General features: G+C 43.4%; 1 protein-coding gene across 1 annotated transcript in view; it reads left to right on the top strand.

Moving 5' to 3' along the window:
* Positions 1-23,293, top strand: part of Slc4a8 (solute carrier family 4 member 8) — an 88,130-nt gene extending 64,837 nt beyond the window's left edge. The window contains exons 17-25 of the mRNA XM_008840004.3: positions 3,760-3,873; positions 6,963-7,124; positions 7,918-8,169; positions 11,612-11,680; positions 11,984-12,157; positions 14,136-14,273; positions 17,626-17,717; positions 19,289-19,384; positions 20,465-23,293. Coding sequence (XP_008838226.1) covers positions 3,760-3,873; positions 6,963-7,124; positions 7,918-8,169; positions 11,612-11,680; positions 11,984-12,157; positions 14,136-14,273; positions 17,626-17,717; positions 19,289-19,384; positions 20,465-20,477 — 1,110 coding nt within the window. The 3' untranslated portion in view covers positions 20,478-23,293. The remainder of the gene's footprint in view (positions 1-3,759; positions 3,874-6,962; positions 7,125-7,917; positions 8,170-11,611; positions 11,681-11,983; positions 12,158-14,135; positions 14,274-17,625; positions 17,718-19,288; positions 19,385-20,464) is intronic.
* The last annotated feature ends 7 nt before the right edge of the window (positions 23,294-23,300 follow it).

Genomic DNA, 23,300 nt, shown 5'->3' with positions numbered 1-23,300 from the left:
ACCTCCATGGCCATTGTATGACAGGTGTACTTGCATGCATGCAGGCAGTACATTCATACATAAAATAAAAATAATAAATAAAATATTTTTTTTAAAAATGGGCTGGAGAGATGGCTCAGTGGTTAAGAGCACTGGCTACTCTTGCATAAGACCCAGGTTTGGTTCCCAGCATCCACATGGTGGTTAACAACTGTCAGTAACTGCAATTCCAGGGGATTCAATGCCCTCTTCTGGCCTCTGTGGGCATTGCATGACATGGGCACACTTGGATGTATGCAGGCATAACAGTCATACACATAAAATAAAAATAGTATTTAACAAACAAACTACCTGGGTGTGGTGGCACATACCTTTAATCCCAGCACTCAGAGGCAGGATCTCTGTGAGGTCAAAGCCAGTCTGGTCTACATAGTGAGTTCCAAGACAGCTGGTGCTACAGGGAGACCCTGTCTCAAAAAAGACCAAAATCAAACAAACACCAACAACAAAAAACCAAAAACAAAAGAAGATAGTATCTGCCAGTGAATAGGAACGGAAAGCACATGAGCCCATTGGCGCCATATGCAAAAGCAGATAAGTAGTTGCCTTAGGAATTCAGGAGAGAAGAAGGAGCACCTAGTCCCCAGAAGAGTGAGGGTGGGTTTCATGATGCAGGTGAGGGGATGGATCTTCAGAGAACATATATAACATTTGGAGAAGAACAAAACCATGGAGAACCTGGGTTTGATTCTCAGCACCCATGTGGTGGCTAACAACCATCCATCCATAACTCCAGTTCCAAGGGATCTGATGCCCTCTTCTGACCTCCGCAGGCATTGCACAACACAGGTGCACTTATGTATATGTAGGCAATACACTCATTTATGTAAAATATAAAAAAATAAAATAAAGCTGGGCATGGTGGTGCACGCCTGTAGTCCCAGCACTCGGGAGGCAAGAGGCAGGCGGATATCTGTGAGTTCAAGGCCAGCCTGATCTACATAGTGAGTTCCAGGCCAGCTGGGGTTGTCTTTTTTGAGACAGGGTCTCCCTGTAGCCCCAGCTGGCCTGGAACTCACTATGTAGACCAGGCTGGCCTGGAACTCATGGAGATCCACCTGCCTCTGCCTCCCAAGTGCTTGGACTACAGGCGTGCGCCACCATGCCCGGCTATAATAATATATTTTAAAATTAAAATAAAATAGGACTGTCCTCTCAGGGCAGGTCTTCAATTAGATGGGAATCCGTAAAAATGGAAATAAGTATTACTGAAGAAAATGAAGCAGGAAAGAAATACAAGAAGTACATGGGGCAATGGTCAGTTTTAAGTAGGATCAGCAGAGATTAGCAGCAGCGGTGGGGAGACTCAGACCTACACAGCCACCAGTAGCCTGAGGAGTTTTCCTTGTAGGGACCTCAGTTAAAGCCAGATCCTTGACTATGTCTCAGAAAAGAATTTTAGGACAAGCCAGAATACAACAAAATGGGGGGGTGCAGTATATTAAGTACTTAGAGTCATATAGGAAAAAGACAGCAAAGTACACACGAAGACATGAGTATGGCCTTCTCAACAGGGAGAGTCACATTTAACTGCCTTTGCTGAGTCTGTGTCTTAAGTCACAGTGCTCTAAGATGTGATTTACAAGGTTTAAAGATCAAGCAAAGTTTAAAAAATAATGAAAAATATATGAGCTAGGGGACTGGGGAGATAGTTAGCTGGTAAAGTGCTTGCCTTACAAACATAAGGCCCTGGTAGACCTGAGTTCTGTCCTCCAGAACCCACACAAAAAGGCCTGGTAAAGAGATTCATGCTTAGTCCATCACTGGGGTGACAGAGACAGAGACAGAAGGATCCAGCCTGGTCTACATAGTGAGTTCCAGGACAGCTGGGGCTACAGGGAGACCCTAAAAAAAAAAAAAAAAAAAAAAAAAAAAAAAGAACATGAACCCAAGTCAAAAGCCGGGCGTGATGGCTCACATTTGTCACCACAGTGCTAGGGAGGTGGAGACAAGTTGCATCCCCGGCTCGCTGGCTGGCCAGTCTACCCTAGCTGTAAGCTCCAGGCCAATGAGAGACTGTCTCAGAGGTAGATGGTGCTTCTGAGGATGATACCCAAGGTTGATGTCTGGCTCTCTACAGGTACATGTACCCACACACCAAACACAAATAAATAAGCTGATTACTTATTTCTCTTAAAGAATTTTCTTTTACAAATGAAATTATAAGGTGGTTTTATCCGGTATTGTTTAGATTTAGGGTTGGAATAGGAGCACTGATGTAAATTCAAAGCCACAAAGACTCAGACATTAAATAAACATTGTTCTTTTGGTGTTTTTATTTTGTTTTTGTTTTTTCAGACAGTCTCCCTGTAGCTCCAACTCACTATGTAGACCAGGCTGTCCTCAATCTCACCGAGCTCTGCCTGCCACTGCCTCCTGAGTGCTGGGATTAAAGGTGTTTGCCTCCACATTGGGCACCTTGCTCTTTGTTTGTTTTTAATATTTTATAAATTTTTATGTATGAGTGTATTACTTGCATGTAGGTAGGTGCACCTGTGCCATGTGATTCCTGCAGAGGTCAGAAGAAGACATCAGTTCCCCTGGAACTGGAGTTACAGTTGTTAGCTCCTATGTGGGTGCTGGGAATTGAACGCAGGTCTTCTGTAAGAGCAACCAGTGCTCTTAACCCTTGAGCCATCTCTCCAGCCCCCTAGTTTGTTGTTTTTAACACCCTTGAAATAATTTCAGTTCTATCAGTTGTGTTGAAGTTTTTTTCCTCCCAGCCGGATTCCATAGTGAGGGGCTTCTTTTACTTCCAGTGTCCCCTTAATTTCCCTGTTTTTTTTATCCTCCTTCAAGAAAATCTCACAAAGAAGGGTATTTGAGTTAAGCTCTAAGAGGTAGGGAGGTTACCCAGTGGTTACCTCGAAGGAAAACATTCAGGGAGAGGGATGAACCAGTGCAAAGGCTCTGAACTCAGAGTAAGAGGGGCTGGATTAAGAAACAATAAGGAAAACTAATGAAGGGAGGAAGGAGGGAGGAAGGGGGGGACAGGAAAGGGGAGAAGGGGAAAGGGAGGACAAACAGGCAAGCAAGGGGTCCCGTGTGGCTGGAGCAGAGTAAATGGGTATGACTGCATTCGGAACATTAGAAGTGGACAGGATTTTGCCACTTGTGTGGGCCTTACAGGGAGGAGAGCCTTGAGGTTTTTAACAGTGAAACAAGGAGCTCTTTCAGGGTGTTGGTAGAAGAGAGATATGATTCAACCTATTTTAAATTATTATCCCAGGAGCTATGTTTTAAAAAGATTGTGGGGGTAAAGGCAGAGGCAGTCGCCCAGCAAGAGCTGGCAGTGACTCTGGTCTGAGTGGGGAGCAGTTCAGGTGGTGAGGCGTGCTCAGATTCTGGATGTTGGCCCAATGGGCCTTGTGGGTGGATTGGATACAGGGTGTGAGGGAGAAGTAGAACTGCTACTGCTGAGGTCTTGGCTAGTAGTATAGACCTTGGCCATACGCAGAAAATCAACCTGGGCCTCATGCCCCAAACTGCTCCTTGGATGTTGGTCATGACTACGTTGGAGTTTGTCAGAGATTCATTCGTCCTTCCTAGGTCCACATTTACAGACATTAATTTGAGTATGTTAATATAGTCATGCTGCTGAAATGTTTTTTGTATTAACTGCAAAATTGTAGTTTTTGCTACATACATTACTTTACAAAGCTAACTTCTTTTCCTGTATTGAACCTTCTAGAGCAGTGTTCCGATTCTTTCTCATGCCAGGTACGCTCCATGGTGAGTGACTTTGCTGTCTTCCTCACTATCTTCACGATGGTGATTATTGACTTTTTGATTGGCGTCCCATCACCAAAGCTTCAGGTACCCAGTGTGTTCAAAGTAAGTAGATCTCAGAAAGCTTGATGCCAGCATGAAGTTTCATAGGATCTGATCTCAAGTCGATTTCAGAGGCTGTTTAGTAAATGAATGGAATGTTTATTGCCATGAGTATACTTACTGCTAAGATTGAGATTAGTGGAAAGTACCTGTTTACATAAATACTTACCAGATAGCTTAGAAAGATGGTCCCTGGAAGAAGCCTGATTAATACCACCTTCACTGAACTGTAGCTTTAGGGCACTGGGAAGGAGTAAAATGACCTAGGAGGGATCTTGTTGGAGTCTAGGGTTCCTGCTGAGTCATAGGACATCTTTTCAACTCTATTTTGTGTTTGCCTATATAAGGTTTGATAATATGTAGTAATTTTCAAAAAACTTATATAAGAACTAAAATAATGGCCAATCATTGGGATCCCAAATGTATTTTAATTCAAGGGTTATGAGTAGATAAGGAACCCTGAAAAGTTGGACTCAGTTCCACAGATGCTCATTGGGTGGAGAGGACTGCATACTCAGTAACTTTAGAAGAGTCACAGAATAGGGGAGAGAGGATGTCGAGAAGTTAGGAGAAGAGGCCGTCTTTGATCCATGTCATTAGCTATTGGCTTCTTAATGTCTCTCTTCTGGAAAAAGGCCTATTTTAAAAACATTTTCTTTCCATTTTGTCTGTTTAATCTTGCTAAACTTGCTAAAATGCCATCAGTTAGAAAACTGTGGGCTAGCAAATACACTCTATAAGTATGACACCTCCCAGAGCTGGGTATTCTCATCCTTGTGTGACTGAGCACCATCAGCTTTCTCTGCAAAGTATGAGGAGTTCATCCCTGCAGGTCAAATGGATTTTGTATAAAACTAGGAAGTTTAGAGCATTAAGCCGTCCTAGGAAACGTTTCTTGGCTTAAGATAGGCACTGGATTTCTGGGACATCTGGGAAGACCTCTCTGGAAGGTTGAGAGAAACAAGGAAGGAAATGGGAGAACAGCCAAGCAAACGTTGCCAATGGCAGGACTGGCTCAGGAAGCAGAGAGCAAGCTTTCTTCCTCTTCCATCTTCCCTGCTCTAGTAAGCCAGCTACTCCCCAGCCCCGAAGACCAGTCTGAAGGCTAGTGCAGCTGTCTGTCCACATCCATGGGGATCGCTTCCAAGACCCCCAGGATCCGGTGCTCCAGTCCTTAAATGAAATGCTGTGGCACTTACACGTAGTCCACATACAAGCTCCTGTATACTTTAAACCATTTCCAGATTAGTTATAATACCTAATACAATGTAAATGGTTGTTACACTGTAGTGTTTAGAGAACAGTCACAATAGTCTGTGTCTAGTTTAGAGGCATTTTTATTCCTGGGGAGATGTGAACAAACCTGTACTCACTCCAGACATGGAACCAACAATAGGCCAAAGTAAGGACACCAGTGAAGTTCATCTTAGTGAGCCAATGAGTTATATTGAAGTTCCTTACAGAAATATGGGTGAGGGGTTACTTACAGGAGCAGAAATTACTCAACGACAGCTATATCACCAAAAGCCCACCCTTCAGCATGAGTGACAGCTCACAAAAGCTGGTGAGCTAGAGTGTACTTCACAACCTGCAGGCATCTGGACAGGTGAAGAGTGTCTCTTCTGGGAAGCTCAGCTGGTCTGAGCCTCTTCTAAGGCTGCTCGACTTATCTGAGAGTGTCTGTCAGCAGTCCTTAGGGCTTGTATATCCTTGGAGGAGGGAGGGACCTAGTGAGCCTGGCCAACTTCTGGGACTTCCCTACTGAGCTGTTTACTTCTTTTAGAATATCTTGTTTTACTTCCAGAACATCCTGTTGTTTACCAAACTTCCCTCCAAGACAGAAAGGTTTGTCTTGGAGAATAGTACCCCCAATATCTATAATCTGCGATTGGTTTAATCTAAAGATACAGCGTGAACCCACAGATATAGGGTGCCTGGCTGTGCTATTATGTTATTAAAGCCTGAATAAGTTTTTATGTGGTCTAAGAACTTAACTACCACCTAGAATATTTTATTATTATTTTATGTGTATGAGTGTATTGCCTGCATGTAGGTAGGTGCACCGTGTCGTGCACTGTCTTCAGAGATCAGAAGAGGGTGTCAGATTCCGTGAAACTGGAGTTACTGACAATTATTAGCTGCCATGTGGGTGCTAGGAACCGAATGTGGGTCTTCTGCAAGGGCAGCCAGTGCTGTTAACTGCCAAGCCAGGAACCACCCCCCCTCCCAGATACCTAGAATATTATTACTAAGAAAACATGGGTTCTAAAGCTTTTAGAATTTAACCCATTCAGTGTTATTGAAGAGATTTTGAACCCAAGAATCACAGCTAATGTAGAACCAAATGCTTCAAATATAGCAGTCTTTGCTTTATTTGTTGACTTTGGGTCATTTTGGCCTGAGATATCCATGGCCTTTTATCTTTTAGAATCATTTGTCTTCCTCAGAGTACACTAGAGGTAAGGGTTGAGAGTTGCAAACAAATGGCTTATATAAAGCCATTGGAGAGGGTTCTAGGTCAGGGATTCCCAAGTTTAGCAGCTTTGGGCCTCCTCGGGTCTCTGGTTCCTGGGCCCTATTTCAGCACTGGGCTGCTGTTTCATGGGAGAGGGCTCCTGGAACAGTCCAGTCTGAGCCCAACAGGTACGTGTGACTGCCTCCATTTGGCCTTCATTTGTGCTGTAGACACACAGTACACGGCTTCTGGAGAGGAACAGGAAGATAGTTTGCATTATTTACATATGTCTTTGGGAGTCATTAATTTTTTTAACAGCAGATTTAGTTGCTAGGTTTATTAGGTGATATTGAGATGAAGTTGCTTTCTCTGTGCCTAGAGACTTGGGGAATAATGGAAGGAAATGTAGGATGAATGAATATTGCACAGGAAGCTGATAATTGAGGATTTGGGAGAGAGGTCAGAGCTTTTCTTAGGGGTCGCTGTCTTTCATGCTTTTTTTTTTTTTTCTTTTTAAGGATTTCTGTTTAAATGAAGATAAAAAGAAAAGTAGTATCATGACTCAGTTTGACTTAGTGTGCCCCAACACTAGAGTTAACTTAAAATAGAAAAATAATGTGTTGTTTTTATCCTTTAGCCAACAAGGGATGATCGAGGATGGTTTATTAGTCCCATTGGCCCCAATCCCTGGTGGACTGTGATAGCAGCCATTATCCCCGCTCTTCTGTGCACTATCTTGATATTCATGGACCAGCAAATCACTGCTGTCATCATTAACAGGAAGGAACATAAGCTCAAGGTAACAAGTTCTGACCTAGAAGGTGAAATGACAACCAGTCCTTTTATTTTAGGGTAAACCCATCTATACCAGGGCCGGTAGAACCTGGACAAAAAGTCAAAGATAGAATGCTCATTGTCTGCCATTAATAACAGATTGGTTTGTAACTTGGGCTAGAGTGGAACATGCTGGAATATTGTGAAAGGAACCTGGACTCCATTACTCTTCCTCAATCAAACCTGTATGGAGGTGGGTGGACAGGGTCCTGGTGGTCCCTACATGCTGTGAGCCAACAGCTATTCAGCCTGTCTTCCTAAGTTCAGGTTAGGACTTGGTTCAGCTTTGTTTCCTAGGGTCAGGTATTCTCTCTTTCGTGTCCATCACTAGGTTTCTAGATGAATCTTGAGCTTAAGGGTTACTAAGACTAGGATTAGTACGGATGCATACGTGAGATGCTGCATGCCTTCCTTCTCTGTCCTTTCTTAGAGTAGGCAGCATCCATATTTGGTAAGGACAAGGGTTGTGTCACAGGAAACAATAAAATCATTCATCTGTAGTGTCTCCTAGAGTGGACAAGATGCAGTGTGGTCTCTGGGTACTCTTCCAGAGAAAGAGAGATTTGGGATAAACAGTACATATTGGTATATATAGGACAGGCTACATTCTCTGTTCCCTCCCAACCAGGAGGAGCTGTAAGAATTCTCTGGATCCCGTCTTCCTTACAGCCCTTCCAGCTTTGAGCCTGAAGCCCTATCTCGCTGTTTTATGCCCACTACAGCCAGCTCACCGATGGTGACTATTTTTTCCCTCACAGAAAGGCTGTGGCTACCATCTGGACCTGCTGATGGTGGCCGTCATGCTGGGTGTTTGCTCCATCATGGGGCTGCCTTGGTTTGTGGCTGCAACTGTCCTGTCCATCACACATGTGAATAGCCTCAAGCTGGAATCTGAGTGCTCTGCTCCTGGAGAACAACCCAAGTTCTTGGGCATCCGAGAGCAGAGAGTGACAGGCCTTATGATCTTCCTGTTGATGGGCTGCTCGGTCTTCATGACAGCTGTCTTAAAGGTAATTGTTCATGTGCATGCCAGGCAAATATTGGGGGTCTTTGTGCCAGGAATCCTGCTGGGAATACAGTGATATCAAAGACATACACATACAAATTCCTGCCGTGGAAGAACATATTCTAGTGGGTAAGACAGTTAATAAGTACTTAAGAAAACTAAGGAAACAAATGCAATAATTCAGAATGTACTAAGTGAGACAGTGGGAGTATATGGTATCTCTGGTACTACAGTTAGGCGGCTTTGTTTTACAGTGGTTAGCCTCTCTGAGAACATAAGATGGAGCCAGTCTTACCATTTTTGTATGACACTGTTCTTGGGGAGATGTGAACAAAGGTCTACTCATTCCAGAATAGGGAACTAACAACAGACCAAAGTAAGGACACCACCGAAGTCCATCTTGGTGAATTGTACTGGAGTTACTTGGACCTACAGGAGTGTGGGCAGGGAGCTACTTAAAGGAACGGAAATTACTCAAATACAACTGCATCACCAAAGCCCACCCCAGCGTGGGCGACAGCTCACAAAAGTCAGAAACCTGAAGCACACTGCACAACTTTCAGGTAGCTTGACTGGTTAGAGTGTTTCTTTTGGGCAGTACAGGTAGTCTGAGCCTCTTCCAGGCAGCTTAGCTTGTCTGAGAGTGTCTCTCAGCCTTTAGGGCTTCTGTAGGCTTGAGGAGGGAGGGATCTAGTATATCTAGCCAGTTTCAGGGACTTCCTAAAGGCTTTGAGTTGTTTACTTCCTCAGCTTGAGGAGATTTCCTGAAGGGTGGGATGTTTCATCTTTCCTTAGAACACCCTGTGTCAAGATGGAAGATTTTATCTCAGATAACAACCGTAGATGGTGGGCCATGGCATTGAAAGAGGGGAGAAGAAGAGCTGAGGCAGACTCTTAGGGTAGGATCATGTGGCTCTCGGGGGCTGAGTAAAGACAAGAGCCCAGTTAGATGAGATGATCAAGGAGGCTTTGTAGATTTTTGGAAAAGTTGCCTTTGAGGGATTTTAACAAAAGAGAGACACATCCAGCTAGTGTTTGAAACAGATCACTCTGCTTATGTCTAGAGAACAAGTTTTGAGGGTACAGGAAGAATAGACACAGACCAGTGAGGCTTTTAAGGTGAAAGAGGAGGCTTGGATGAGAAAGGCTATAGCAAGGGCAGGTCAGGTTTGTACGATATGTGCATCTTACAGGCAGGCAGATCCCAAGATCTTGCTGATTGGATGTGGAAGCAGATAAGGGAAATGGAACTGATTGTTGAAGATGCCTGTTCAGCTTCTGACTCAAAAGATGGCACTTAACCAAGATGGAGATGGTTGCATTTTGATTTTATGAGGGGTTGGGTTGAGATCCGCATTTGAGTGTAAAACCTCGAGTCACCTGAGTGAAGAGACTCTAGGCTCTTAAATGTGGTAGCCAACAACACCTACATGGCACTGAAAGCCAGAAGGACAGAGGAGAGCATGGGGAAGAAGGGTAATTATAAAAGAGAAGGGGGATTAGAGAGAAGCGTAGAGTTCAGGGGCTAGGTTGGCGGGGAGACAGCAGCAGAGACTCAGAGGAAACTGCCAGGGAAACAAGAGAGACCAAGAAGGCATGGTATCTGGGAGGCCAGTCTCAAAAAGGAAGAACAAGTTAAAAATTGTCTAGATGGAACTGGAGAGATGGCTCAGTAGTTAAGAGCACTGGCTGCTCTTGCAGAGAACCCAGGTTTGATTCCCAGCATCCACATGGCAGCTAACAACCATCTGTAACTCCAGTTTCAGAGAAATCTGATGCCCTCTTCTGACCTCCACAGGCATTGCACAACATGGGTGCTCTTGTACACATGCAAGAAAATACACTCATACAAAAATAAAAATAATAAATAAAATATATTTTTTAAAACTGCCTAGAAAGATGGAGACTAAATCAAGGCCACTAGAATTAGCAATATGGAGGCTTAATGTGACTCAAGAAGAAAAGGCTCAGTGCATTGCATTCATTTCTGCTGCCCTTACACAAATGTGCCTATATGTATGTCCCTGGTGCCCACAGACACCAGAAGAATGTGTGGGATCCCCTGAAACTAGAGTTACTGACACGTGTTTAGCCACAATGTGGGTGCCGGGACCTGAACCTGGGGTCCTCTGGAAGAACAGTCAGGTGCTCTTAACGGCTCAACCATCTCTCCAGCCCCTCAGCTAGCTTTCTTATACAGCCCAGGCCCATCTGCCTAGGGATGGTGACGCCCACAGTGGGCTGGTTCCTCCTAAATCAGTCATCAATCAAGACAGTGCCCCATAGACATGCCCACAGGCTACTTTGATCAAGAAAATTCTTCAACTGACATTTTTTCTTCCCAAGTCACTGTAAGTTTTGTCAGGCTGACAGTAAGGCACAACCAGCACAAATACCACTCAAGATTACTGAAAGCAGAGTTGTCACCAACTTGGGATGACTAGTCGCTCTAGAGTAGGAACAGTGTAAAATCCAATGTGGACCTTCTAACTCTGAGAGGAATTATATTTGGAGATGTTCTTTAGCCCCAGAATAACAACAAATCGAGGGCTTGGAGATGCAGCTCAGTTGGTAGAGTGCTTATGTAGAAGCACCAAGCTCTGGGATTGATCCTCTGCACCGTATAAACTGGGCAGGGTGGCACCTCAGTACTTGGGAGGTGGGAGGTAGGAAGGTCAGAAGGTTAAAGACACCCTTGTCTATGTAGCAAGTTTGAGGCCAGACTAGGGGAAAATTTTTTTTTTTTTTAGTTTAATCTACAGCTGTGAGGCTTGTTTTGACTCCAGAAGGCCATTTCTCTATTTCATAATTGTGTGAAGATTGTTATCTAGTTTGATAGACATGATGAGATAGGAAGGCTACATTAAAGTGTTGTTTGGATATAATATTGTCCTAATATCCTCTCTGCCACCCTCAAATCTCAGGTCAGTAACAAAGAAATGTTTTTTGTCCATGTCAAAATACACTAAATCCTTGAGGAAATGGTTATGATTAGAGATTTAAAAGATATCAGTAGCTGGGTGTGGTGGCACATGCCTTTAAGCTCAGCACTCAGGAGGCAGAGGCAGGTGGATCTCTGTGGATTTGAGGCTAGCCTGGTCTAAAAGTGAGTTTCAGGCCAGCTAGAGTTATATAGTGAGACCCTGTCTCAAAAATTGAATAAAGATATCAGTAGAAGTAGTGTGTGTGTCCATCTGTGTACTCCCATCTAGGGAGGAGTAGGAGCCAGGCATGGGGAGACATGAGACCTGTGATGTAACTTACAGGGAATCACTTCCTTTCAAATCTTTATCACTAGCTTCTACCTTTGCTTCTAATTCAGGAAAAGGCAGCAGAAACTAATGCAGTATTTGTGAAGCTATTTATGGAATTTGGAGGGTTAGTATTTTATATACATGTAAACTATGCTGGGATATCAAATCTCACATCTGCCCTTCTATCTGCAGTTCATCCCGATGCCAGTGCTCTATGGAGTTTTCCTCTACATGGGTGTTTCTTCCCTACAGGGAATTCAGGTATTGTATAGTTCTGCCGGCACAATGCCTCTCACTGAGTTTAGTTGTCTTGACCAGAAAGGCTCCCCAAATGTGGGAGAGAAGAGAGAAATTTGAACTTGGAATTGGAAAAGATGGTTTTATATCTTGATTGCCATTTACTGACACTGGCCAAATTTCCTGTTGTCTTAGAAACTCAGTTTCCATGTCTGTCTAGTATTGACTGCTTTTCAGAGCAGGAGATTAAGGGATATGAACAGAATCTAGCAAGGGTTCTTCTGACTGGAGAAGCCTCCAGAAACCAATGCCAGCTCCTCCTTTCAGTTCTTTGATCGTCTGAAACTCTTCGGAATGCCTGCAAAGCACCAGCCAGATTTCATCTACCTGCGGCACGTGCCACTGCGCAAAGTGCACCTCTTCACCCTCATCCAGCTCACCTGCCTCGTCCTGCTCTGGGTTATCAAGGCATCACCAGCTGCCATTGTTTTCCCGATGATGGTGAGGGTTATTTTAATAAAAGTTACTAATGTTATTTTTTTTAGTTGTAAAATATGTATAACAGCCGGGCGTGATGGCGCACACCTTTAATCCCAGCACTCGGGAGGCAGAGGCAGGCAGATCTCTGTGAGTTCAAGGCCAGCCTGGTCTACATAGTGAGTTCGAGGCCAGCAGGGGCTACTGGGAAACCCTGTCTGAAAATTTCATATTTTTACCATTTTTAGGTGTATGGATGAGTAGCATTAAATATACACACATTATTGTGGAGCCATTACCACCATCCATCTCTAGAACTCTTATCTTGCAAACTCCAAACCCAATAAATGATATCTCCACACTCTTCCCTTCCTACAAACTGGTAAGAAACTACAGTTTTGGGGCTGGAGAGATGGCTCAGCAGTTAAGAACACTGGCTGCTCTTGTAGAAGACTTAGGCTCAGACCCCGGCACCCACATGGCAACTAACCATCCTTAACTCCAGCTCCATGGAATCTGACTTTCTCTTCTGGCCTCTGCCGGTATCGCACAACATGAGTGTACTTACATGCAGGCAAAACACTCATGCACCTAAAATAAAAATCAAAAATCCAAACAATTTATATAAATAAATAGTCAAAGCACAGTTCCTCTTGTCTCGGAGACTTTGTCTCTGTGACTTTTGTTGTAGGTGTGTCAGGTAAGTGGGTCATAGAATACCAACTTATTTCACCCAGCACCCTCTTTTTAAGGTTCATCCACGTTGTAGCATGTGTTAGAATTCCCGTTTTTAGGGTTGAGTTTTTGTTTTGTTTTTTTTGTTGTTGTTTTTTTGTCTTTTTGAGACAGGGTCTCCCAGTAGCCCCAGCTGGTCTGGTGCTTACTGTGTAGACCAGGCTGGCCTTGAACTCACAGAGATCTGTTTACCTCTGCCTCTTGTGTGCTAGGATTAAAAGCTCAAGCCACTTCGCCCTGGTAGAGTTGAATAATATTTAATTGTATGTATAGACTGTATTTGCTGTTCCATTCATCTCTGGTGATACTTGGGTTGCTTCCTTCCAGTGTTGACTCTTGTGTAAAATATATGTAGGTTCTGCATTTGTGTGTTCTGTTCATTTATATTGTGGATTAATTGTTTTGTTAAAGAGTTAGCAAATTCCTTGGAACTCATAGCAGTTTGGGATCTTATTCAGAAAGTAGCCATTAAAACTGGAAAGAAATGTGGTTGGATTTTAATGCCCCTCATTTGCCTCATTCCTTATCCAGCCACCAAATGCACCCAGTGAGCAGCATTTGACCTAGCTGGTCATTCTGGGTTATTGTTTGGTTCTTTTTGGCTAAAATGATCTTCGTGGAAAGAGTGGAGCAGCCGACATAGACATAGGTTGGTGTGAGCTCTGTTGGGGGAAATTAACTGTCAGATTTTAGCTGTGTTACTTCCTCTCTCTCTCTCTGTGTCTCAGTTTTCTCACCTATAAAGTGAGTATCAGGCTAGGCCAGAGGGCAAAAGTGAAAGCCATTACAGATGCATGATGCAGATATAAAGCAAAGATTTGGGGGGGGGGGCATGTACAGGTAGAGGATCAGAGGGAATAAAGATGGCCCTCCAAGGTCCTGCCATCGTATGGTAAGCTTTGGGCTGGGTGTGTCTGGCCTGTCATGGCTCCTCCTGCAAGTTCCCCATCTCCGTGCTGTCCTGTAGCCCTTCCTGCTGACCCTAAACCAAGGAAAAGCTGCTGTTGGGGCCATCTGCAGAGGATAGGCTTCCCTTTTCAATGAGGAACTAAGTTAGTTGCTTTCTAACTTATAAGGTTGTGGTGATGATTAAAATACTCTGTATAAAATGCCTCAATGCTGACACAGAGGACACTCAGTAAGTGGCAGCTGTCGAGTATCATGACTTTGGTTTCACGCGACATGCCCTGGACTGCTGTGAAAATAAGGTTTTGCTTTTAATTCCAGAAAGGAAGCTCACTCCTTAAACTTAACTCTTTTTCTTCAGGTCTTAGCTTTGGTTTTTGTCAGGAAAGTCATGGATCTCTGCTTCTCCAAGCGTGAGCTGAGCTGGCTGGATGATCTCATGCCTGAAAGCAAAAAGAAGAAGTTGGACGACGCCAAAAAGAAGGCTAAGAGACAAGAGGTTGGAGCTGTGTGCAGCTGCACACTTCGGGCCTCAGGTTACAGATGGAGGGGGGCCACATGTAAAGTTGCAGGTCTGCAATCCTGGGACACTTGGGGGCTGGGAGTATCATTCCAAGTGCTCTCAGCTGACAAGGACTGTGAAAGAGTCTCCCTCACATCTGCCCTTAGGGGGATATGATTACCAGTAGTTTTTCCTTTTGTTTTCTAGGCTTACACTAGAATATTAACGTAGAGTCTGTTCTTATTCTCAGATCTGATGGCTCCTCTTCTTCCAAAAGATCTAATTTGACAAGCATATAAAACTCATTATCTTCTGAATGTCAGTTATGTACCCAAGCACAGATGATGCTGTAGTTGGTGCCATGCAGAGATAACTTGCATGGGACTTTCCATCCTTCAGTTCCCTCAGCAGTTGGCACCTTGCCACACACAATTCAGATCACTGACCCTGAAGAATGGAAGCCGCTTTGGAGGGCAGTGCTCACCCTCTCGGGCCCTTAGATTTTTCTCAAACAATAGCCTCCTTTGTGCGGCATGTAGTGCTGGGGTCCATCCCCTATTCCCACTCTCTCCTCTTACGCAGTTCTGTGAAACACTCAACCCCAGGCCTGCCATTTCCTTGCTTAGATCTGTGGCTAGTGACCCTAGTAGCAGCGAAGCTGGGCAGTGTTTGGGGTCAGAAACGGAGTGGAGGTGAAGCACTTAAAATAAATGGCCTGAACATGCAAAGAAACTGTATGTGACAAAGTGGAAACCAGACCAACAAATGAGCGAGCGGGCTGAGAGTGTCCAAATACCATTACTGCCCCAAATAGTGTCCTTCAAACTATGCCCTAAAATAGGCCTTTTTTCCCTAATGTCTTGAATTTTTAAAAATCTTACATTGTTAAATAAACTTAAAAAATTTAAATTCAAAAGCAATAAAAGAAAACCTTAAAGGGAATGTTGATAGAATTTATTATATTTATATAGTGAGAGAAACTTTCAGGTATCCAAGTGAAATTGTAAAGTAACAGTTAAAACATGTTAGTCTCTTTACTATTCAAATAATTCTTCCAAAGTATTAAAAACAATAATAGACAATAATAGAACAAAAATTAGCAAAAGATAATTTGCAAGAGGAGAAATATAGACAACTTTTGTGTGACAAAAAGTTCTTTTTCTCACTAGAAACAACTGAAAAAATGGAAATTTGAACAAGGACGATGTTTTTTTGGAGACAGGGTCTTACTGTGTAACCCAGACTTGTCTTGAGTTATGGTCCTCCTGCCTCGGCCACACAGGTGCTGGAATTAGGCAGTTGTGCCATGATACCTGACTCAGAATATATTTTTTCACTTATCAAACTGGCAAAAAGTTTAAAAGGTAAAAAGAATTAGTGCCAGTGATGTTAGGTTTAGGAGGGCAGAAAAATAAAGGAGTTTAAAGTTTAGAAATAAGACTCAGAGTCAGCCTTGCAACAAGCAAGAAGTGTGCTCCCTGGATTTAGGAAGCCAGGCAAAGGGCTGACAGCTTTTCCATGAGGAATGATTATCTGCGATCTGAAGAGGGAGAAGTCTGGTCTTATGTAGGAACTCTGCTGTACACAGCTGCAAGCGTTAACTCTGTACCAGGGTCCAGTTGATCTTGAGTGTGTCTTTTCTGAAGATTATGTGCTCAGGCAGGCAGGAGGCTCCACAAACAGCCTCAGTCTGGGGAGTGACCAGTGGATAAGGTTTGAGTGAGGCCAGGCTGCCAATTTAGGGCCAGTTAGCCACTCTAAGGAATTTATGTCTTTATGGCCTCTTCTAATGAAGCTTATGGCTCTCCTGAAATTCATGTATTTTATCAAGTGACACTGTCTGAAATGGGCCTCACAGACACTGAAGTGCTGGTACAAACTGGCTACATCACCTTAGAGAGCAACTTAAAGGAGAGTCTTAAAATATATATGCCTAGCTGGGTGCTGTGGCATACACTTGTATTCCCAGTACTTGTGAGGCTGTGCTCAGGAGTTCAAGAACACCCTGGACAACATCACAAGACCCTGTAACAAAAAAGGAAGATGATATATGCCTTTTGACCCAGAAAAATATGGGATAAAATTTATCCCAAAGCTATATACACAATTTAGACAAAAATTATTTTACTTATGTTTACATTATATTTTATAGTATTTTACATATTTGATTATTAAAATTTAAACATTCTTCTGTTAAAATGTTTAGTTCTTTTAGGTTTTGTTGTTCTACTTTAAACGTGTTTGTGTATCATTTCTCCCTATGTAATTATTCTTTTTTTAATGAGTGGAATTATTTTTTGAGGAATATTTATTTACTTATTTATTTAACTCAATAACTCAGGGTCTCACTATGTAGACCAGCCTGGTTTCAAGCTCACTGTATAGTCCAGGTTGGCTTCAAACACCCAATCGTCCTGTGATGGCATTATATTTAAGAAATTTTTCATATGGCACATTTTAAATATACATAAAAATAGGAAGACTATTTCCCCAGTTTCCCTATTGTGTGTGTGTGGTGTGTGTGTGTTTGTGGTGTGTGTGGTGTGGTGTGTGTGTGGTGTGGTGTGTGTGTGGTGTGTGGGGTGTGTGTGTGTGTGGTGTGGTGTATGTGTGGTGTGTGTGGTGTGTGTGTGTGGTGTGTGTGTGTGTGTGGTGTGTGTGTGTGTGTGTGTGTGTGTGTGTGTGTGTAGGTCAGAGGGTGACATCACATGCCTTTCTTGACCGTTCACCACCTTATTCTTTGAAATAGGGCTCTCATCGAACCTGGAGCTCGCCAGCAAATCCCAGAGATCCTCCGGTTTCTGCCTCTCTAGCCCTGGGATTACAGGCATGCTGCTATGTCTGACTTTTTATGTGGGTCCTAGGGATCCAAACTTGGGTCCACAAGCAGATTCTTTACCCAATCAGCCATCCTCCCAGCCCCTCCCTTTTATTATTTTACCAGCTTGTTTATTTGAATCAGTATCTAGTGAATGTAATGTAGTTGGCTGATATCTTTTCAGATCTCTTTAGGACTTTCTTTTTTCCAGTAGGAAACCAGGTCTTTGATCTTGGGATTTCTCCTCAGACAAATCTTGCTAAGTGTCTTCTCTGGAGTCATTAACATGTTCTGTCCCATATGTTTCTAGTAAATTGGTCATTATCTCTAGAAGCTTACTCACATTCTGGTTATTGTTGTTTTTATACTACTCTATATGTATTATTACTTGATTGCCTCTCTTTTTGTGTTGAAACTATGAAAGAAGTTAATTATAAGAATGTGAGTGAGAATTACCTATGTAGAATTTATGGTGGTTAGAAGACTAGTGATCGTACTTGGTCCAAGATATAATATCTCCTTTGTTTCCAGGAGGCCGATAAAATGTTGGAAATAGGAGGTGACAAGTTCCCCCTTGAAAGCAGGAAGTTACTAAGTAGCCCTGGAAAGAAGAACAGTTTCAGGTAAAGCTCCACAAATACCAGAGAGCTTACTCTTCGGGTTTCTGTTATGGCTTTGTAGTGGAGTGCTATCACAATGTTGCTGCTGGTATAGGAGCTAAACACAGGGCCCCTGGCTCCAACTTGTAGAACTTCCTTCCCATTTCATTGTGTGCTGTGTGCCCAGCTCTCTGTCAGAAACTGGGAGTCACAAGAAGAAAGGTAAGGGAGCCAATGTCCTGAGTGCCTTCTCCTGTGCCTGGACTGTGCAGGAAGGCCTGCCTGTGTTCTTGTTGACCTTTGTAACAATGTTCTGAGCTAAGTTTCATTATCTACCTATATATAAGGGAAGAAACAGGCTTAGAGGAATTTAGGTAATTTGCCAAGAATATATTGCTACTACATAAATAGATCAGGACTTGAACTGGATCTTTCTAGTCCTCAAACTGGTGTTGCTCTTTGTCACCCTCCAAAGATGAAGAGGATGTGATTTCATTTCCAGAGAGTTCTTAGCCTGGTGGGCATGAGATTCCTATGTTTGGTCCTGCCTTTGGGGACAGGCAGAGACAGTCTTTCTCAACATAGCTCATAGCATCTATAGTCCAGAGAGTCAAGGGGATATTGATCCTGGAGCACAGAAAGCCTTCTGGTGTCTTAGCCTCTTTCTTGACCAAACCTGTTTCACTTCTCAAATCATAGGAGACAAACCACTCCATGTGTGGGTTTGCCCCTAGCATCTTCTATCCACTCTGGATATTTCCAGGCTAAGGACCCTGGAGGTCAGAAAGACCAGACATCTGTGTCGTCTAGATCCAGAGGAATTAACTGATGAATTATTAGATTGGTTGTGGTTTATACTGTGGATAAATCAGGAAGATATTTTTTTTGGTCCCTAAATAAGGTTTCTATGTATTGTTATGAAAGAGATTTGACCCCTCTGGCAGCAGAGTGAGACCAGCATTCCCTTTTTGGTGGAATGCTGTCTCTTCTCTTAGAGTTTTAGGAGACTGGGCTATGGATGGCTTCACAGCTACATAGGGCTTCAGAAGACTAAAGACTGGGTTTAGGGTCTTGGTCCTCCATTTACTGTTGTCTGACTTGGGATAGGCACTTAGCCTTGTGAGCTTTCGATTATGTACATTCAAAATGAGAATTATTAATCTCTGTTGCTGTGATTGTTAGGATAATAGAGCGTGGAATCTTGTGGACTACAAATGGAAGAGGTTTGCTGTGTAAATAAGAGAATAAACGAGGGTGCCTGGCACACAGCAAGCAGTCCCTGGGTGGCAGCTCCTTAAACTGCTGTCATTATCATCTCCAGTGAGCTCTTTGAAAGGCCCAACCACTACTTGGGGTGTCGGCCCAGAACTCAGCCCGCAGCACCTTTTCTTAGGCCATCTTGCCTTGTTGTAGGTCTGACCTCCTAGGCTGCAGAAAAGAATCACCAGACTCCATCTGATGCCAGAGCTCCCAGAGCTGTGAGCTTGGCTTCCTCAAGCCATTCTTTTCCCTTCTGGTGGGATGGTAGCCATGCTCTTCTAGCTGTGCGCTTCATGTACATGACTGATATTTACTGTCCTAAGCTTTGATTTCAGATGTGACCCCTCTGAGATTAATATATCAGATGAAATGCCTAAAACCACGGTCTGGAGAGCTCTCAGCATAAATTCAGGAAATACAAAGGAAAAAAGGTAAAGAGAACTGTCACTCTGTCTTTTTATTTGCTTCTGGTTTTTGAAAATGACAATAATATGGAAGGTAAAATATATTCAGTTGCAAGATTGAATTTATCTAATAACACTTCTGAGACTACTGCTAACTGCACAGGAAGCTGTAAGCCCAAGAAAAAAAGAAAAACAATCTCTAAATATTTGAAGAGACAGACTGTTTTGAGTTGCCTGTTTATGTAGGTTCCAAAGTTAGGATCGAATTATTGGGAATGTAAACTGCTTTATCTGTTTAGTTCTCTTAATTCCCTTTCTAGAAAGGTCTAATTTCAAAATCTAAAGGTCATCTCTGGTTATTGAAACCACACACGCTGGACACTTGTTTAAAAGCCTGTGTGCATGCTATTAACACAAGTAAGGGTGTTGAAATATCAAATTATGACAGTTTTCTTATTCTGAACAGAAAGTTGCTACTGGCATAGATCAGTTTTAGCTAGGCTAATCAAGGAAGTGGAGGGACTCAAAGTACCTCTGCTGGCCTTGAGGAAGCTGTGTGACCAAACTCCTTGAATTTAACTCAAATTTAACTCAAACACCATTTAAGTTCCAGTCATCAGATAAGTGAAAGCAAAATCTGAGACCTTATTGAAGATAGCATTTCTAGTTAAAAACAAGCAATCTGGGCATCAGGAAACTTGGTCCTGCTCTTAGTCCCCGATGTAGCCTGGCATGCCACTATTTCCGGCATTCCATTTAATCAGCAGTAAAATGAGTATTCTAAGGTTGCTTGAGGAGCAGCTGAAGTGCTTTACCAAGCCACAGCCACCAGTGCATGGGGTGGTAGATTACTTCTTCATCAAATGGGTTAAAATAAATCTGTGCTGAATGTGAGTGAAATACAGAATCTTGCTTCTTTCAGAGGAAAATCCAGGCAGCTGTCGAAATGTATAACGCACATGATTATTTTTAGTTGAGAACTAGTCTGCTTGTAAATGAACTTAAAATATAGCCAGAAACAAATTGTGGTGACATCTTCAAAGTATTGTGTTAAAAGCAGGAATGAATCATGTGTTCCCTTTTTGTCTCGTTGTAACACTTTTTCAGTCTCTTCAACTAAGAGTCTTTACTGGGATGGAAGATCTGGGCCATGAGGTGCCTCGGGGAAGTTCTGGTTGGTGAGAAAATGGTGAGTGTCTCAGAAGAAGCCAGGCTGAGTCCAGCCCATCCTTGGTCATCTCAAAGCCATGCCCACGCTGAAGCATTCCGTCACTCTCAGTGTGCATCTGGAGGCATCCAGCTACCTGCATAGCAGCAGCTGGTCCCCGATAGGAGTGTGGACACAGAAGACCACCTCCTACTGGAACTTCTTCTTTCTCTTCAGAACAGCACCATTAAAGGCCCAGCTTCCCATTTTTCAGACATTTTCTCTGAAACTCTCTGTTGACCTGTGGAACCATATGGGTCTTTGAGGAGCCCTTCATGAGGTCCCTCTTCCTGAAGGATGGTTTAGGGTACTAGCAGGAGAACCAAGAGAAGGGAAGGCTCCAGGGTCTGTCGTTCTCTGCGGGCTCATAGGCAGCCTGGGCCTCAGTTCTATGGCTACTTGGGCAGGGGATAGTCAGGCCAGATACTGTAGCAGGTCTGCCACCTGGGGGTCGTCCATCTGAGCATCAGCAGTGCCCACTACCACAGCTTACCAGTAAGATGCCTCTGACCTGAGGTCATCCTTACTCCCTAGAAGCAGTCAGCACAATTCAGTACAACCCTCGGAAGATGCAGGCCCGAGCATAAGAGTGAAGGTGTTTAGCTTATTTAAGAAAAGGCTCAGGGGAAAGTCAGCAAGGTAAGGAAGGACTGAGCAGTTTCTCTTGAGTTTTGTTGGGACTAGAGTAAGAGAATGATCCTAAACTGCTACAGAAGAAGTTAGTTTAGATTCCAGGAAGGGTTTCCTCACCTGAAGGTTTGTTACGACAGCATCTGTTTTCCAGCTACCTAGGAAAGATTTGATAGCATTTTGTGGGTAGAAAGGGGGATATGGTGTTGTTATTGGCCATTTTGTGGGACTTCTTGACATCTTGTTGCTGTCTCTTGAGACTACATTGTGATGCCACCCTGAAGAGATGCAAGTGCTCCTGTACTGCCTCCTTAGCTGCCTTAGTAGTGAACACCATCAGCTTAATGGACCAAACCACCTTCGGCCATGTGGTTCTTCATCATGGATCTCTTTCAGTTGGCAGTTCTGGCTATCAGATGTAAAAAGCCATGCTAAGAAATGAACTGTAAGTGGTGAAGTCAATTTGGATACCTTGTTTAAAAGTGCATTTATGGTTTTTCCCTTCTATGTTGCGATGAATGTCAAGGGTTTAAGCCCCAGTGCTTATAGACCTTACCTCCCTGTGTGCACAGAATGTGACTAGCAGGCCCTTTAACACCCAGAGTTCCAATCATGCTAGTTTTCCATCTGGGACAACCCTTGGACAGAAGATCCCTTAGTGTGCTTTCTTTTCACAGATGAAGAATTAGCTAGATCATTTTATTGCGTTTTGCGTTCCTTAGACTCCCGACGTATACTGATGTAATCATAGTCTGAAGACCTTTGATATTGAAGAGAACCTACATTTCCCTATACTTTCCTACCTCTTAGGACCACTGTCATTTTAATGCAGAGATGGTTTTCAAGATATTTAACAATTGGTACAGGACAGATACGAGCCACATAGAGCAGGTGTCATAAATAGCAGTAGGCGTCACCATTCAATGCCTGTTGATGAATGCCACAGTGCTTTTGAACACTAAAATGGCATCCTCTGAATTGTGGATATAGTCGTGGTTTGTCAGATCTCTACTCATGAGGCTTTTTCAGCAACAGCCTTAGCTTGCTCTGCAACAAGTAGATTTCTTGGAAATCGATGGGCATTAAAGTCTTTGTGAGCCAAAGTTTCAGATTGTATTACTTTAGGACAAATCTAATAATTGTAGCCCTTTACCTACCTACCTTGGAAAATTAAAAGGCAACCTGTCCATGGAAAAAGCTTTCTTGCTAACATTCCGGGTCCTCTTGGCTGACTTTCTTGAACTTCCCTCTTGCTCGTCACTTCCGTTCCCTAAGAACACACCCTTTCCTTGCCCCATCCTGCTGCTCTCATTTTCCTGCCACATTTCATGTTGGGAGATTGGTAACTATGTCACCTGCTTCCCTATCCTCAGTGCACCTGAAAGGTATATAAGAGGGAAGAGTCCGTTGTGCAAGGCAGCCAGTGACAATGTGATGGAGAAAAATGTCTCTTCTAAAACATGGCTGTTTACACTGCCTTGTGTATGCCAAGCTGCTGGAGAGTTAAGACTGCCTTTGTTAACCGCAATTATTAATCCTGCGGGAACTTCAGACTCCCTTCTCTGCTAGACTGCCTCAGATCACTGACCCTGAGGAATGGAAGCCGCTTTGGAGGGCAGTGCTCACCCTCTCGGGCCCTTAGATTTTTCTCAAACAATAGCCTCCTTTGTGCGGCATGTAGTGCCTCTTACCCAGTTCCTGTGAAACAGTTAACAGCAGATCTGTGACTGGTGACCCTAGTAGCAGTGAATCTGGGCAGTGTTTGGGGTCAGAAACAGGAAGTAGAGGTGAAGCACTTAACAATATGCATGTGTGTATTGGCAAATGAGGTCATAGCTGCAAGTGTTCATTGCCGCTATGAACCTTGAGTGCACCGCTGTGAGAGCATAAAATATGGGCTCCTTCTCTTGTCTAGGAGATCCCATCTCAGATCTCTGACAGAGTAGCTTGAAGACAATGCATGCAGGTTGGACCTACAAAAGAAGACATTAAGTCCAACAAGAAGAAACTGGTTTAGGTGTAGAAGACAAGGCAAGCTGTTGGGTGATTTTTTTTTTTTTTTTCATGCCCACTTTTGCCTGGACCTGAGAAGTGGTCATCTTCTCT

Source organism: Nannospalax galili, unplaced genomic scaffold (assembly GCF_000622305.1).
Source record: "Nannospalax galili isolate Female #2095 unplaced genomic scaffold, S.galili_v1.0 scaffold979, whole genome shotgun sequence".
In the NCBI taxonomy this organism is placed as follows: domain Eukaryota; kingdom Metazoa; phylum Chordata; class Mammalia; order Rodentia; family Spalacidae; genus Nannospalax; species Nannospalax galili.
Note: the sequence above shows the minus strand (reverse complement) of the source record. Positions and strands in the feature narration are given on the sequence as shown.